Source organism: Siphateles boraxobius, unplaced genomic scaffold, assembly GCF_051911475.1.
Source record: "Siphateles boraxobius isolate OS27281-9 unplaced genomic scaffold, OSU_SipBor_1 6, whole genome shotgun sequence".
Classification (NCBI taxonomy): Eukaryota; Metazoa; Chordata; class Actinopteri; order Cypriniformes; family Leuciscidae; genus Siphateles; species Siphateles boraxobius.
In genome coordinates, this window is record NW_027509186.1 from 21,236,693 (window position 1) to 21,253,497 (window position 16,805).

The 16,805-nt window shown below is 40.5% G+C and overlaps 1 protein-coding gene across 19 annotated transcripts in view; it reads left to right on the forward strand.

Moving 5' to 3' along the window:
• Positions 1 to 16,805, forward strand: part of msi2b (musashi RNA-binding protein 2b) — a 269,219-nt gene that overhangs the window by 141,789 nt on the left and 110,625 nt on the right. For all 19 annotated transcript variants that reach the window (XR_013195937.1, XR_013195935.1, XR_013195936.1 and 16 more), the window contains exon 7: positions 3,958 to 4,006. Coding sequence is in view for 15 of the 19 variants with exons in the window: in XM_077208158.1 (XP_077064273.1) it covers positions 3,958 to 4,006 (49 nt within the window). In the remaining 4 variants the exon portion in view is untranslated. The remainder of the gene's footprint in view (positions 1 to 3,957; positions 4,007 to 16,805) is intronic.

Consider the following 16,805-nt stretch of genomic DNA (forward strand, 5'->3'; position numbering starts at 1 on the left):
CCACAGACTTTCCAATTATATTTCTTACTTAAATGAAAACATGTTGTCAAGCCGTTTTGCACAGCTGCCATACAGGAACCCACCAATCTTAACTGCACCAGGTTTATAGCAGTGAGCTAGCCATTTAGCTTCTTGATAGGAGCCATTTTTTAATTTAATTTTTCTTAATTTGTGAAAACATTTTGTTTTTTTTGCCTTTTTGAAATATTGAACTTTTATTTGTTTATATATGCATGTAAAAATGAGCCATTTCTAGATTGATTCCCCCAGCAAACAAAGTCAAACGTATATCTTTACCCTACCAATGGCAAACAGGGTGAGTGCATTTGAAAACATTCTTTTTTCTTTATTTTTTATTTTTTATGGGTGACGCTATTGATGCAGAAATGATTTACTTCAATTGGAAGCATGTTTTTGCCTGTTGTTTTGAGGTCTGTTACTGTTTGGCCCCTGGTTAACTCCAATGCATGTTGTGTTCTCTGGCAATATGAGGTCACAACAGCCGTGTGCTTTTTTTCATAACAGTCCCGCTATAAAAGCCCATAAAGCGCTGTGTCTCAGAGGGCTGAATGTACGGCCCCTGCTAATAAGAAGCATAAATCTCAAGGCAAGCTACAGTTGGCTTTGGCAAACTACATTTAAACGCAGTTTTATCGACACTCAGACAGGACCTGCCCCTTCCATGCCTGTCATAAAACAGGCATTAGCGTGGCATTTACTCATTGTGCCGGGTGCACAGCACATATTAGCTACTGCCCAAGCTAAGGACGGCCAGTAAAAAGGCCACTTGTTCAGTCAATTATCAGTAATGCTGTTTAATGGCAAAGTATCTCGACCACCTAGGGTGTGCCAGGGGGGCTTTTAATGGCACCATCCCCTTGGGCCTGGTGAGAATTTGCACAATTTGCCATCCTGCACCGTGTGCTGCAGCGTCCTTCCAGTCGCTGTGGTTGGCTAATTAATTCCCCACCACATCAGAGCGCTGTAAGGCCACTTGTTTCGCATCGATCGGCGCACAGCTAGCCTGGGGTCCCGCCACCCCCGCGGCCCCTCTGAGTCTCGGGCATAGGCACAAGAGCTAACAAGTAAAGGTCAAGGCCATTTTAAATGTGCCACCGTCGCATATGCAAGCGTTATTAGCCTCACAGACTCTCTGGAACCTTCTGCCATCCCTCTAAGAGGGCTTGAAATGCCCTTTCCTCTCCCCTGCTGCGTTACTAGATAGGACGCACTCTAAGAAGAGCTTTCTGTTCTTTTCCATGAATCTAGTCGGCCCTTTTTTACCTCATTTCTCTCAGCGAATATAAAAGCAGGACTGTTATCTGTGGGGGCCGCCCGGCCCCCTTACAAACAGAAGAGACAGCTATTATCCCTCAGGCTTTTCTTTCACAGGAGGAGGAGAGAGCGGACCTACGATTAGGCATAGACTGGGTGTGGGACCACGCTCACCTTTGTGCCGTGTCTGTATATTGTGTGCCCTCAAGAGCTTCTTATCCCACAATCTGATGGCCGCTGGCAGGCTGAATCTATCCTTGAATACACATCCCCTTATTGAAAGGCTGAATGGGTCAGGGTGGTTTCAAGGCAGCAAAGCAGGACTGGAAGTGTGAAGTTGTGCATGAGGTCATCAAGTATAACGGAAGTGCTTTTGAGAAATATACATTTTGAGCCTAAAAATGTAAGCCTATATATAATCATATATTAAACTTTAATTTAAACTAGTCTTATTATCAGTATTTTATAGATAGATAGAACTTATTATAGATATAGATAGATAGATAGATAGACAGACGCAACTTTTCCGATTACTTGTATATATCACTAATAGTCTCAGACTTCATGTGCCAAAGACTAAGGAAAAGATGGAGGATGGCGAGAGAGATCTTTAGGCTGGTTATGGGGAGAGACAGTTACATATGAGCCTGAGTATAGAGCTGCCTCCTCCCATCATGCCTTAGTGCAGCTGTAGTCAAGGGTCTCTCCTCTTTCTGGACAAAACTAAATGCTCCTGCTACAGGCCTATGAACTTGCGTCCATCAGCAGGGACAACATAATTACAGAGCCAGCATACATCACTGTGATCGTGAAAGGCAGGCTTGATGGTTTATATTCCCACATTACTATATTACACGGTTCTTAGAATCTCACTGTTAATGCTAGTAGTTTCTCAGAAAAATCCATCTACATTCACGTCAAAATTTACGTTAGATGCTATGTATTATTTATAAATACTACACAATAGAAAACCAGTATTATCAAGAAACCAACTATTTGGTTTCTAAAGACTTTTTATAAGAATAAACGGTATGTTTTATCATAATATAATAATAATAATCAAAAATGTAATTAAATAACAAAGTAATTATTTAATAATATATCATTTTTCATTTACTGAAAAACTGAGTGGGAAAACGTTCCTCATTTATTAACTACATTTTAGTCTTTTTATTTTTTACTTAAATATTGTGGAACATTTTTGAAAATACATGCTGTGTACATTTGTATTATGATTGCTCTGATTGAAAAAAAAAACATTTCAGAGCAAATGCAAATATCAAGTACAAATATATATATCAAATATTTCCAAAAGTATGGAAAATACAGGGTTTCCTTTACCTTTAATCAGCAGTTATTGTACATTTTGATTCAGTTATTTATTATAATTTATTTATTTTCATTGCAGATGAGGGTAAATCCTTAAGAAGATACTTGCTTTCAAATAACCCCATGCTTCTGGTGGGCATTTATGAAACGTGTTCCTCTGAACATGAAGCACAGTTTTTAGAGGAACATAAATATGTAGTGAGTGATAGCATAGGATAACAGATTTCCCTCAGCCTGTATGAGAGCACCAGTCAGTGTGATCTTTATTGGAAGTGATTGAGGGTGATGAAGAACTCTAAAGCTCGCAGCTCTATTGTTCTCTATGGGGCTGAGTGACTGATGGCTCCTTTTGTGGAGGGAAGGTGTTTTTCCAACCGCCTGTACTTTAGGGCTAATCTCAGAGACCTCTGCAAGGAATAGTGGAGTGTGCGTGGGTACGTCTGGCATGGCATGCCCTTTTTTTTGCATTTATTAAAATATGTGTGCATGTCTGTAATGTGAAAGGAGCAGAAACGAGCAGGTTCAGGCGTATTGTGGGGTGTGTGTGTGTGATTTGAGAGCTATGGCTGGATGCACTCTGAAGTGTGCCCTTGCAGACAGGGTTTTCCTCAAGGATGAGCAGGCCTCTGTCAGGGTCAGACAGGATGGTACCCTTGGGTCCGTGGAGGGATATCATTCCTCACAGAACATGACCATGAGCAGCTTTCAGATCTGTGTGCGTGTGTAAATGCTTTTAGGCTCCAGTGGTTATCTATTTAAGTAGTGGTGCATGACGTGTTGTTGAATACCTCAAATGCCACAGAAATTTAGGATCATTGATACCCATTTAGACAGCAAAGCAAAAATTAACATGCACAGTTCTTTATTTCCCTGCTGAAAAAAAAAAACACTTGAATCAACCTAAAATCGTTTGATGGTCTTAACTGGTTTAAGTTAGTCTAATTGCTTCCCAGCTTTGCTAACCCAGCAAGTGCTAAAACCAGCTTACCAAGCCTGGAGTCCTAGCAGTCCAGCTTTGACTGGTTGAAACTGGTCTTTCAGCTAATAGTATTAGTATAAAGAAGTACATATATAAAATATACATTTTTGTTATTAGGAGAAAATTCTTCAGTGTTCATTTTGTCAGAATCTGCTGTCCATTAAACTGGACTGTAATACTTCTACCCCTTTAAAGGAACTTGTTATAGTCTGTTGATACTTGTGAAAAGTAATTATTCAAGTAAGCAATATTAAAATTACCAAATTGAATGGGTCCGGTATTGTTACATGTCTTTTTATTATTCAAGTGTGAATTTCAAAGAAAGCACTGGCACATTTGACATTGCTAATATTTTCTTCTCTGTTCTCTTACAGGTAGAAGATGCTATGCTTATGTTTGATAAAACTACAAATAGACATAGAGGTAAGTGCCCATTTGTTTTCTGTCTGTGTGTATCTGTGCTTTCGCATGTGTGTGTGTAATGTTATTATGAATGTCCTTCAGTTAGACTGTTAGTTCACAGTTGTGCTCTGAAGACATTGAAGCGTGAGTTTTCTGTATGAGTAGAGGAGCCCCTGTGCTGCGTGTTACATTATAGCATTATATCTTCAAGGACGTTTCATTTGAGCCCTGAAGGTCAAGGCTAATATGGTCCAATAAAAGAGCAGCGATTTCCACTGTAGCCAATCCATCGAATCTATTTGATTAGTCCGACATTTACCATTGGATGCGCAGGGTGGAGTGTTTCTCGGTTATGTTCACTCACGCCTGCAGGCTTGTGAGAAATGAACAATACCTTCAAACTTATGGTGTACTGGACTTGAGGTTATTGCTCACCTGAGCAAGGTTTCTGTTACTTTATTTGTGAGACTTTTTTTCTGAGAAAGAATGAGCTTAGTACTAAGGAACTCTAAAGGGATTTGGGGGGATGTTTTGTCTTTGCATATAGGTATGATTACTCCATCAAACACATTTACTTGTTCGCTTAAAGGAGATGAGAAATGTGAAGATAAGAGAAAATGAGGAAATAGGGTGAAGTCAGAGAGGGAAAGTGAGAGGAGAAGAGAAGATACGATGCTAAGGGAAATGAGGATAGGGAGAAGAAATGAGACAAGAAAAATTAGACAATGAAAATAGAAATGAGAAAGAAGAGGAGGTGAAGGTGTGAGAAATGATCAGGGAAGAAGAGGAGAAATTAGGGGAAACTTGAAGGAGAAATTAGGGGAGTAGATAAGGAAAATGTCGAGGGTGAATGATAAATTAGGTGAAAAGTAGAAAAATAAGGGGATAGAAGAGAAATATGAGTCAGACAGAAGTGAAATTGGAAGCATAAAGGAGAAATTGGGAGGAGATAAGATAAATAGGGAGAGAGAATGAGAAACAAGGAGAAATAAGAGGAGACAACTGAAATTGGAAGCATAAAGGAGAAATTGGGAGGAGATGAGAGAAATAGGGAGAGAGAATGAGAAACAAGGAGAAATAAGAGGACACAACTGAAATTGGAAGCATAAAGGAGAAATCGGGGAGGAGAGGAGAGAAATTGGGAGAGAGAATGAGAAACAAGGAGAAATAAGGGGACACAACTGAAATTGGAAGCATAAAGGAGAAATCGGGGAGGAGAGAAGAGAAATTGGGAGAGGGAATGGGAATTGAAGAGAGAATGAGAAATAAGGGTTGGAGAAAAGAAATGGGAAGCATGAAGTAGAAATAAGGGGAGGAGAGAAGAGAAATTGGGAGAGGGAATGAGAAAGAAAGAAGGAGAAATAAGGGTTAAGAGAAGAGATGGAAAGGATGAAGTAGAAACAAAGCGAAGAGAGAAGAGAAATGGGGAGAGGGAATGAGAAATTAAGGGAGGAGAGAAGAGAATTGGGGAACGTGAAGAAGAAATAAGGGGATGAGAGGATCAAAAGAGAGTGTGAAGGAGAAATTGGGTATTGAGAAATAAGGAAAGAAAAGGAGAAACAAAGGGAAGTAGAGAAGAAAAATGTAAAGAAAGGAGAAATGAGGCGGGGAGAAAAGAGAAATGTGGAGAGCGAGTGAGATATGAAGGGAGAGAGAATGAGAAATTAATGGAGGAGAGAAGAGTGAAAAAGGAGATATGAGGAGAGAGAGAGAAAGGAGAACAAAAGGAAAGAAGAAATGTATAGAAAGAAGAAATGAGCCGAGGAGAACAGAAATGAGAGGAGAGGTGGTCTTTGGTCAGAGTGTTGCGTCGGCTTTATCCAGGTCTTATCCCAGTCTTACTGTGTGGCTTTAGCAGCAATGCCTCTCATGAGGACATTATAAAGGTGAGCGCAGCTTTAACTGACAGCCTGAGAGAGAGAGAGAGAGAGAGAGAGAGAGAGAGAGAGAGCAGGCGAAAAGAGAAAAAGGAAGCAGACACAGAGATCCATGCAAGAAATAGCTAGCAGCTTCATGCTGCAGTGTTCACAGGTATAGTATCCTCCTGAAAGCCACGAGTGAGATTCTTAGCCTTGAGTGGCCTTTGTGTGGGCTGAATGAAGAGGCCGAGGAGCAGCGCTGTGTCTTTTATGCTGTATAAGTGGCTTTCAGCGCTCCCAGATGGGCAGGTTGTGGACATCAAGTGGACGGTATTAATCTTTCAACCCGAGATTTGCTTTTTAATCCATATCGGTCATATTTTAAAGGTGAGCTTGTGCGTGTCTGTTTTTGTAAGGTGTGCATCACCTTTCGTTTTTTTTCCCTCATTCACTCACACAAAACCCCCACCTCCCCCCAAACCCGTGGATCACTTTCTATGACATCATCAGAACAGCCTTATAAGTCACAGTGATCGATCTTCCTTTTTGCACGATTAGCGGCTACGATTTTTTTAAACTACTTCACAACCTCGAGTCAAAAACAGTTTACAGGTGATCACAAATCGTCCGTTTCACGCAAACAAAGCATTTCTAAATGTCAAGTTGGCCTCCAATCCGAAAAAGACGTGTTTTCTTTTTTTAAGTGGAGATTAGAGCATCTAACAAAATACACTCTGTGAACTTTGATCCACACTTTCTTGTGTTTCTGTGTTTCGCCTGTCCCCTGATGCCCCAGTCTGGGTGCTCGTACATGCTCTTGTAAATACTCCCATAGGGCATAGTGGGCGTATCTATAGGAACGAAGGGGGCAGAGAGGAGCCAAACTGTGTTCGAGAGAACAGGCAGGTCGGAGTGAAGGTGGAGAGCGTCTGTTTAGCGCAAGCTTCAGCCCCTAGTGAGAAAGAAACACTATTATTCTCAAACCCTTGCGGATGTAGCAAAGAGCAGCGAGGTCGGAAATGAGACCTGCTGCCATTAAACACACCGCTGGTAAACACTAAATGCCAAACATTGTCGTCAACAACCATCCATTTCCATTAAAGATCTTGCATGCTTTTCAAAGAGATTCCTCACAATAGCGCAGCAACAATAGCCACTTGCAGATGTGTTTCGCTTTTGTTTACTTGCCGGTCGGAATACGTGTGATTGTCTTTTTGTTTATCCATGTCCCCCTTGTTAATTTTTTTCTTTGGTATCTTCTGCTAAACGAGGTGCCATGGGGGTCACCGGTTTTAATAGCCTCACAGCAATTACTTTACGTGGCTGGAGCTTCCACCAAAATTAAGTGGTCAACTGGACGGTAATGGGAAGGCAGAGAGAGACATTTAAAATAGTTTTTGAAGATTAATATTTTAAATGATTTTTTTTTTCTCCTAAAAGAAACCTCTGTTTGTAAAGATAAAGGGCAAATGGAAATGCAGTAAATGGTCAGTGCTGTGGCCTGGTTGTTTGCACACATTCTCCAGCTACATTGAGTCATGGGTTTCAATGGCTGAAACTGATATATAGAGATCACAGTCCCTTGATTGTTTTTTTTTGTATGTTTCAATTTTATATGTTTTAAAAAAAGTTATGTATCTTTTTCAAAATTTTGCATTTTTGTATTTCATATTTCAATATTTATTTAAGATTTTGCCTTTTTATTTAATAGCCATTCAATTTAATAAAAAAGTTTAAAGCTCCAGTCCGTAACTTTTTTGTGTTTAAAATTTTTCCAAAATAAAATTTTGAGCAAGTACATAACCGGCCAGTGTTCAAAACTATCTGCTTGCCTTAGCTCGATTCAAAACGGTAAGCTTGTAATAATGTTTTTAATTCCAGTGCGGAAATCCGAGCATGTCTTTGCATCATTACGTCACATCTGTACACATAAAGAAGAGTCTCGGCTTGTAGGCTATATTGCGTGTGAGGATGTTGGAGGTGGAGATTTTTAGCCTTTTCTCACAGCACTTGATATAATTAAACTTATTAATTTGATGATGGATCCAAAAAGGTTCAAACGACAATCACCAGTGACAACTGGAGATTCACCCGTTGTAAAATCCAAGAGACTTTGGACTTTGAAGTGTCTACAGAACAAAAGAGACTACAACCAGGCCCATGCGAAAACATGGATAAATATCGGAAGGAAGGGTATTAAATGTAGTCACGCAATGCTGATGTTGTTAACATTTAACAATTTGAGTACAAAGTATTTTGACGTGATATGATAAGCGATCGTTAGATTTAATAAGCGCGATTTACCTGCAATGCTTTTTTCCCCTTAGTTGGTCAGAACAAAAGTGGATGTTACTTACTTGTTCAGAGGACATTTTCCAGCGAAAATTCTTTTGTTGATCATACTTCCAAAAAGTAGAATCTGTGATTCTGAATGACAGTATCCACACCTCGTGGTGACTGACAGCTGCATATTCTGCACAAAATATTGGATTCATCCTGTGCCGTGCCGAGGCACAACCCACGTAAAGTTTATAATTCCACGATTAACTGAAATTGCAGATTTCGAACAGAGGTGGCGACAAAGAGAAAAAAACTATGGACTGTAGCTTTAATTGACAAAGCATATACATATATATATACAATCATAATCACAGTTAAATTAAATTAGAATTTAATTGACAAATTTAATAAACATTTTTATAACAGTTCAACATAACGATTTAAATGACAAGTTTAATACAACATTTTCTGGTGTAATTTTTATAATTATTTATTTATTTGATTTAGGATTGTTTGTATTTAATAACAATTTAAGTGACAAGTTTATTTATGTATTTATTTGGTCTGTTTTGAGAAGATAACCATTCATTATTATTATTATTAATAATGAATTAATTATTGAGCCTCGAAGATATATTGTTATATCAATGTGCTCATGTGGAACACTAGAGTTCGAGTTTCAGTGGTGTTGTGTTTCAATTTCACCCCCTATTCCCCTTCATTCCCTGTTCTCTCTCTACTTTGACTCTTGATCAACAAATGGAAAACTGCCCCCTTTAAACACGCCTAAAAAACAATTGCAACATGGAGTGATGGCGTTGGAGGAAAGGACCAATGTGTTAAACACAAATAAGAAAATCACATCACTTCCTGTTCCCTCCATTGCAGCACAAGACAATCTCACACTATGATGTATTACTGTCATCATCTTGACTGTATGCCTACGAGAGAGAGATGCTAGTGGATGTCAGAGGGACAGAAGTAGAGACAGACCGTCTCTAATCCTCCGCAGTCTGTCTGTCTTCACACCCCCCTGCAAGACTATTCAACACTGTCCTTCAGCTCAGAGGTGACGAACATGCGGCAGCTAAAAGACACTCTCTATTTATCCCCCTCTCTGCTCTCCTTCTCTCGTGAAAGGGTGTTAGCCGTGCCAGAATGGAAGGACAACAGCCAAGGTCTTGCATTCAAAGAGAGAGAGTGAGAATGATTGTGGTGGAGATCGAACTGAATGGCAGCAGAAATGCCAATAAAGTCTGTCCTTTTTTTTTGCGGTGTCTGGAAAGGCTTTTGGCCCCATATACACACTCACACTCCATCAGGGCATATTTTAGTCTCCTCATCTTTTATCTCTTCTCTCTCTGCCTGTCTGTCTCTCTCTCTCCCTTTCTGCTGCTTTTTTCTTCTCTCGCTGAACAAGTCTCAAGTGAATACGCTACATCTGTGCTTCACAAAATGAGAAACAAAGTCTGTGCTGCGCTAGCTTGCCGGAGCCTGATTTTACACACCTTAGCACAATTCTGCTCTGATAATCGCAGCGCTGAACATTCATCAGTCTGACTGTAGAGACACTTCCTTTGTCATCCAGGAAGCTCATCTAAATACTGGGCATGTGCATTATGGTCATTTCAACCTTTTGGAGAGCTCGACAGATAAATCAGATGAGTGGGATAGAGGGTGATGGTCAATGTACACATGCCTCAGATGAACTTCTTGGGCCATCATGATTAAATAGCAAATTTCTGTTTTTATCCTCCTGTGTTGTGTACATTGTTCCAAGTCTGTGCTGGTCCTCTATAATTGTTTGTGGAACACAAAATGAGCTTGCTTGATTTATTTCATTTTATCTTTTTTATTTTTTTATTTTTATTTTTTCTTTATCCATACATGTTCGCTGTGACCACAGATGCCCTAAAGTGCAAAGAAACATTATAAACATACCCATGTGCTGTGTTCAGAGGTCCTGTCCACATAACCACACTTGACCACTTGTCTACTTGCATGACGTGTTTCCTTTATTTGATGCCCAAATGTTCAGTACCGCTCTGAAGCGTCGTTCGAGATAGTGTGGGTTTAGTGTGTGTCAATAGCATTAAGTTTTGCCCTTTTTAAGACCTGGGGCAGTCTTGCACACTTACTTCCTGTTGCGTGCACACACTCTCAAGGAGCCAAGACCGAAAGTATAGGTATTTAGAAAAGGTCTGGAGTCTTCAGAAGCCATCAAGTGGTTTTTGCGTCAATGAGACCAGTGATGATATACAGTCATATTGTTTTAATCACAATTGCAGTTTGAGTAGAGGGGAAGATTAGCAATGAATAATGACTCAAATTGTATACATACACTCATTGATAATTTATATATACATAGTACATGATATGTAATACGTATATAATAATAGTACACCAATCATATGTACTTTCATGGTGTTTTTGCTGCATTGACAGTCTGCAGTGTCCATGTAGAGCTGCAATACCAATCAGACCCAAATGAGACCAATTTGTTTTACCACCCAAAATGTCTCCATAAATAACTATGTAGTTACAAATTTCATGTTTGGTTTTTTTAATTACACATTTATTGTGTTTTCATGATTGATCGCTGCTGTCACTTCCAAATACTCAAATATTTGCACAAATTCCTACTCTGCTCTAAGCACAAGGAGCATGTGAACAATTGCTCAAATTGTCTGAATTTGTATAACGGGTTACTTTCCCAGACCTGTCAGAATAAAAGAGTTTTAAAGGGACAAAAAAAAAAAAATAAGTGGAAGCTCTTCAGTTGTGGATGGCTTTTTCTGGCGTGGAATATTGCTGGCGTGGCATTTCGAGAGAGGTTCATTACTGTTGTTGCCAGCTAACGATGCCCCTCATTGTCATTTAATAGGCTGTGCAAACAGATGTGTCCCTCCAAAATCAAATGTTTGTCTTTCTACATAGCTGACCGAAGCACTGTGCGTTATATCATTGTTTGTTCTTGTACATAATAGAGAGTTTGCGCATGGGATCATGCCAGTTTTCTATCTTGTCTGCTTGCATGCGTTCAGAGATATGTTTTTTTATGTTGGCGTATCTGTGTTTTTGCATGTGCAAGTACCCAAAAAAGACACAATTCGACATCTTTCACATCCCACCAAGTGGATTTCTGCTTTTGTTAATATTTCATCTTCAGATAATAATAAATGATATGATGAAATCAGCTGAAAGAGTGCTGTGTTCTGCAGATAAGAAGACAGAGTGTGTTTTTACAAGATCAATATGAAATGATAAAAACTTCACGATCAAGGTTAGTCAAATCGCTCCCAGAGTGAAGTGCAGCATTTTTTGCCTTTTCCCTTTGATCTGTGTTCCCGGTGGAAATACAGCTTGGTTGATTTTACGTCTTGTTCCTGAACACACCCTACAAGTCGTTCCCGAACACTATACAGAGTGTGCGTTTAGTCAGATGAACTCATGACACTTTTCATCCGCAGTTTTGAAGCAATTTTTATAGCTTAATGATCTGCTAACATCTCTCATTTTTAATAAATACCACAAAACACACATTTACAGCAGAATCCTGCTCAGGCTCATATGCTGAGTTGTTTTTCTGTCGAGCAGACAGCAGTTGAGGTTGTTGAAACAGTCGATTGAGAGTTAAAATACAATAGCAGGCATATGGTATTAGTTGAGGTGCCTATATAGACTGCTGTGCAAAAGTCTTAGGCATGTTGGTGTTTTCACCCAAAAAATTATTTTAAGCCAGTTATTTCTATATTTTGCTGTAGTGTGTCAGTGGGAAATATCCATTTACATTTTCAGACATTCCTTTTGCCATTAATTGTAATAACCCAATGAGATTTCTGTATGCACAAGGAGTCTGACAACAGCCGGTGCTCCACACGGAGATCTGATCTCACTATCATTGAGTCTGTGTGGGATTACATGAAGAAACAGAAATGAGACAGACTAAGGCCGTGTGTCCACCAAAGCGTTTTTAGCCGGCTGAAAATGCTAGACACTCTGCTGAAAACGCCTAGCTGTAGGTGCTTGAGCGTTTTGGCAGCGCAGCGTTTTTTCAGTTGAGACGATTCGTTGCTATGATACAGAATATCCGCAGCACAGTTTACTTGTAACTGATTTTGCAGATAATTTGTTTCATACTAAAAAATTATTTTTCATCCATTTTGTTCGGTTAGCTCTGCTGGTTGACGTCGTTTTACATAAAGAATGTTGTGACAGTTGGTCGGTGTGGTTTTTGCCCCGCCCCTCCTCAACTATGATTGGACGGCTGTGTAAAAAGTGACAGTGATGAGCGCAGCGTTTTACCCAAAGTTGAACATTTTTCAACTCTCGCCGACCAGTAAAGAACGCCGGGCGCTCAGCGCTTGAGCGTTAAATAAACACTCAGCGCCTCGTTACACTCATGGCGTTTGAAAAACGCGGCGCTCCCATTGAAAACAATTGGAATTTTACGCCAGCTGCGGGAAAAAACGCTTTGGTGGACACACGGCCTAAATCCAGAAGAACTGCAGCAACGTCTCCAAAACGCTTGAAGAAACGTTCCAGCAAAGCTAAAGTACTGTGAAAAGTTTTAGGCACTTGTGTAAAAATGCTGTAAAGTCAGGATGCTTTAAAAAAAATAATAAATAGATTTTATTTATCAATTCACTTTTTAACAAAATCAAATCAATATTTGGTGAGATCACCCTTTGCGTTTAAAACAGCGTTTGTCCAGGTACACTTGAGCATAGTTTTTTAGGTAGCTTTGCAGGTTGGTTTCTTATATACTGTATAAATAAGAAACTGCCTCTTAATCAAGGCAGTGGGTGGGATATATTAGGCAGCAAGTGAACATTTTGTCCTCAAAGTTGGTGTTAGAAGCAAGAAAAATGGGCAAGCATAAGGATTTGAGCGAGTTTGACAAGGGCCAAATTGTGTTGGCTAAACGACGAGGTCAGAGCATCTCCAAAACTGCAGTTCTTGTGGGGTGTTCCAAGTCTGCAGTGGTCAGTATCTATCAAAAGTGGTCCAAGGAAGGAACAGTGGTGAGCCGGAGACAAGGTCATTGGTGCACGTGGGGAACGAAGGCTGGCCCGTGTGGTCCGATCCAACAGACGAGCTACTGTAGTTCAAATTGCTCAAGAAGTTAATGCTGGTTTTGATAAAAAGGTGTCAGAATGCACAGTGCATCGTGAGCATCAGAGCATCAGAACTGGACCATGGAGTAATGGAAGAAGGTGGCCTGGTCTGATGAATCACGTTTTCTTTTCCATCACGTGGATGGCCGTGTGCGTGTGCATCACTTACCTGGGGAACACATGGCACCAGGACGGACTATGGGAACTAGGCAAGCCGGAGGAGGAAGTGTGATGCTTTGGGCAATGTTCTGCTGGGAAACCTTGGGTCCTGCCATCTATGTGGATGTTACTTTGACACGTACCACCTACCTAAGCATGGTTTCAGATCATGTACACCCTTTCATTTCTCATTTTGCTCGGTATTCCCTGGTGGCTGTGGCCTCTTTCAGCAGGATAATGCGCCCTACCACAAAGCAAAAATGGTCCAGGAATGTTTTGAGGAGCACAACAATGAGTTTGAGGTGTTGACTTGGCCTCCAAATTCCCCAGATCTCAATCCAATCGAGCATCTGTGGGATGTGCTGAACAAACAAGTCCGATCCATGGACGTCCCACCTCGCAACTTACAGGACTTAAAGGATCTACTGCTAACATCTTTGTGCCAGATAACACATCACACTTTCAGGGGTCCAGTGGAGTCCATGCCTCGACGGGTCAGGGCTGTTTTGGCAGCAAAAGGGGGACCAACACAATACTGGCAAGGTGGTCATATTGTTATGCCCGATCTGTGTGTGTGTGTGTGTGTGTGTATAATATATATATATATATATATATATATATATATATGTGACCAGTCACGGAAACTAGGGACACAAGTCGGTTCTGGGGCATTTTGAGTTATTCATAGATTCTGAGAGTGTAATATCCAAGCTTTCCAACGATGTGTAACATGTGGAAATCTGATAATATTTGGAGAAGTTGTGGCCATTTTAAAGTAGGCACTTAAAAAAGCTCAAAGAGGAGAAAACGAGCTCTAAAGATTGTGCAGTTCTCACCTGTCTCTGCTGCTGGGGGTGACAATAGGGCTCATTTACATCTCATTTAGATAAGCCATACCCCCTGTAAAGCTCCTCCATGTGCTTTACAGCTTTTTTTACACTTCGAATGAGTGCACTTCTGCCGCACTAGGCGAAAAACAATTGTGCTGCCCCTCTATTTGCAACGTACCAGCAACAACACACAAAGACCAATAATGCCATATAGCCTGCATATAACGCGAAACCAGCAACAACACATAAAGACCAATATGCCATATACATATAACGCAAAACCAGCAACAACACACAAAGACCAATATGCCATATAGCCTGCATATAACGCAAAACCAGCAACAACACACAAAGGCCAATATGCCATATACATACAGTATAACGCAAAACCAGCAACAACACACAAAGACCAATATGCCATATACATATAACGCAAAACCAACAACAACAAACAAAGACCAATAAGCCATAGGCCTACATATAGCGCAAATAGTGCGCAACGCTCGTGTGCCCAAAATGTCAACAATATTAAAGTTTATGTAGGAGGCAAATGCCTGCTGGCATTTTTCTTTAAGCAGTCATTTCTGCAATTTTCCAAATAATCACATTTCACCTCCTCAAATTACTGTTGCAAATCTCTTTACACCACTTTCTTATGTGCGTATACACACACAAATGAAATGTCCGCAAGCACATTATATCATCAGCAGGTTCAGCATCTTAAATAACGACTAAAGAGCAAATGAAGCTTAACTTACATTTCAGAAACGCGCACGGCAGGCCTTCATCGCAGCAGCAAAGGTCTTAACTGCATCCTCTATTTCGATTCTCCGTCACATATGAAACAGCCAGCCACCGCTGTCAGCGAGCCGAGCCGCCGTATTGAAGCACTGAGGGCGCGCGCGCTGCGCCCATACCTCCGGTTCAGTTTCCCGAGCCCACGAAGTGCGGCGAAAACATTTTCGGTGTAACTGCCAGACGGTTCATCTCGTCTGCGACAATCTTTGCGGCATCCATCTTCATTGAATTTTGATATCAGAGAGAGCTGGCCAGAGCACAGCATAATAAGTAGCCATGTGGTTGACTTGGAGGGCGGGGGCAAAAGCGCCGGGTTATTCAGTATGGAAATACACACAGACAATGACACGCCACGCCCCTACTGCATGCTAGAATCTCCGAAAACAAGCCGATTTCAACCTCAAAATGTAAGCTTTTAAATATACCAATACTGCTATCTCAAACATGGAGAGGCTTCTTCGTGATTTCAATTAACAGATTCTCCAAAAAATTGAAAATCACCAATTTTGAAAAAAAACTCTTCTTTCTCATTTTGCTCGAAAGTTGTGCTGCCGACTTGTGTCCCTGGTTTCTGTGACGGGTCACATATATATATATATATATATATATATATATATATATATGCTGAAGTTAATCCAGAACCTTTCTTTAGGTATAGTTAGTTACAACATTAGGAACATTTGCACGATCATGACACCAGCCCTCATTTATTTGTCCACTTTTTCAATTTTTCAGGATGACAAAAAGATACAAACCCTGAAGAACTCATCAATCACGGTCCATTTGCACACAGCAGTTGAGGATGCTTAACTCCAATATTCAGATGCAAAGTCTTAAGTGCAGTTACTTCTCTGTTTACTTGAACGTCTGAGTGATTATTAGCTGCATCCCTGATTGAGCCTGAAGAGGGCTGGCAGGCTCAGATCAGCTGGATGGTGATTGGTAGAAGACTAGGAAGTATATAGTTCTCCATTTATATATTCAGTCAGTCTGACAGACAGAGAACACAACACCCTTCAGTCTCTGGTTGCCTCGGAACAGTCAGGGCTTGATTCGCCACATCATGGTGAAACGTTTTAACAGGTGGTGAGAAGATGGTTGTCAAGCGTTCCGCATAATCTTGACAGACTTAAAAGCATCTAGTATCATTTGAGAGTTTAAAGTGTTTACATGCACAATCTTGCATCAGTTATGCTGAATAAATGTAAACACCTTAAACTACGTTATTTTATCAGATAAACGGTTTATTTGCCAGGTTTATTTACACCTTTACATTATGCTGCAGTCTGAATCTCTTCATTCTCTCTTTTAGAAGCTTAGTGAGGAATGATACATATTATACACTTTCATACCACTGATTTATCCCCATTGTCGCCCTGAATCTGTGTTTTCTGCTCCAATCAATATGGTTTGATTGGACAGAACTACTGTGTTTGCTGTTTGTGGAAGGCACTATAGAAGGACGTTCTCTAAACCGATCAGGGACATCCTGTGAATCAGCTGTACTTAATCTCTCCCGATCGCGTCTGCTTTCTGCTGACTGTGCTTCGGAAGTGTGGCAATAATGTAGCGCCGAGTGTGTAAACAATGTAAGTACTGTTGATCCGCAGAAGGTCCTTTAAAGCCCACAAAGGTTAGCTGAGTTTGCTTTGGCCTTTTGCGACGTAATGGCAGCAATTTCCACCGGCTTCACGTACGGCACAGCTTCCCATCAGAGATCCCTGAGTAAACCTAATTAGATATACCTTCACCTTTCCTGCTGGCGTGATTTCAAAAA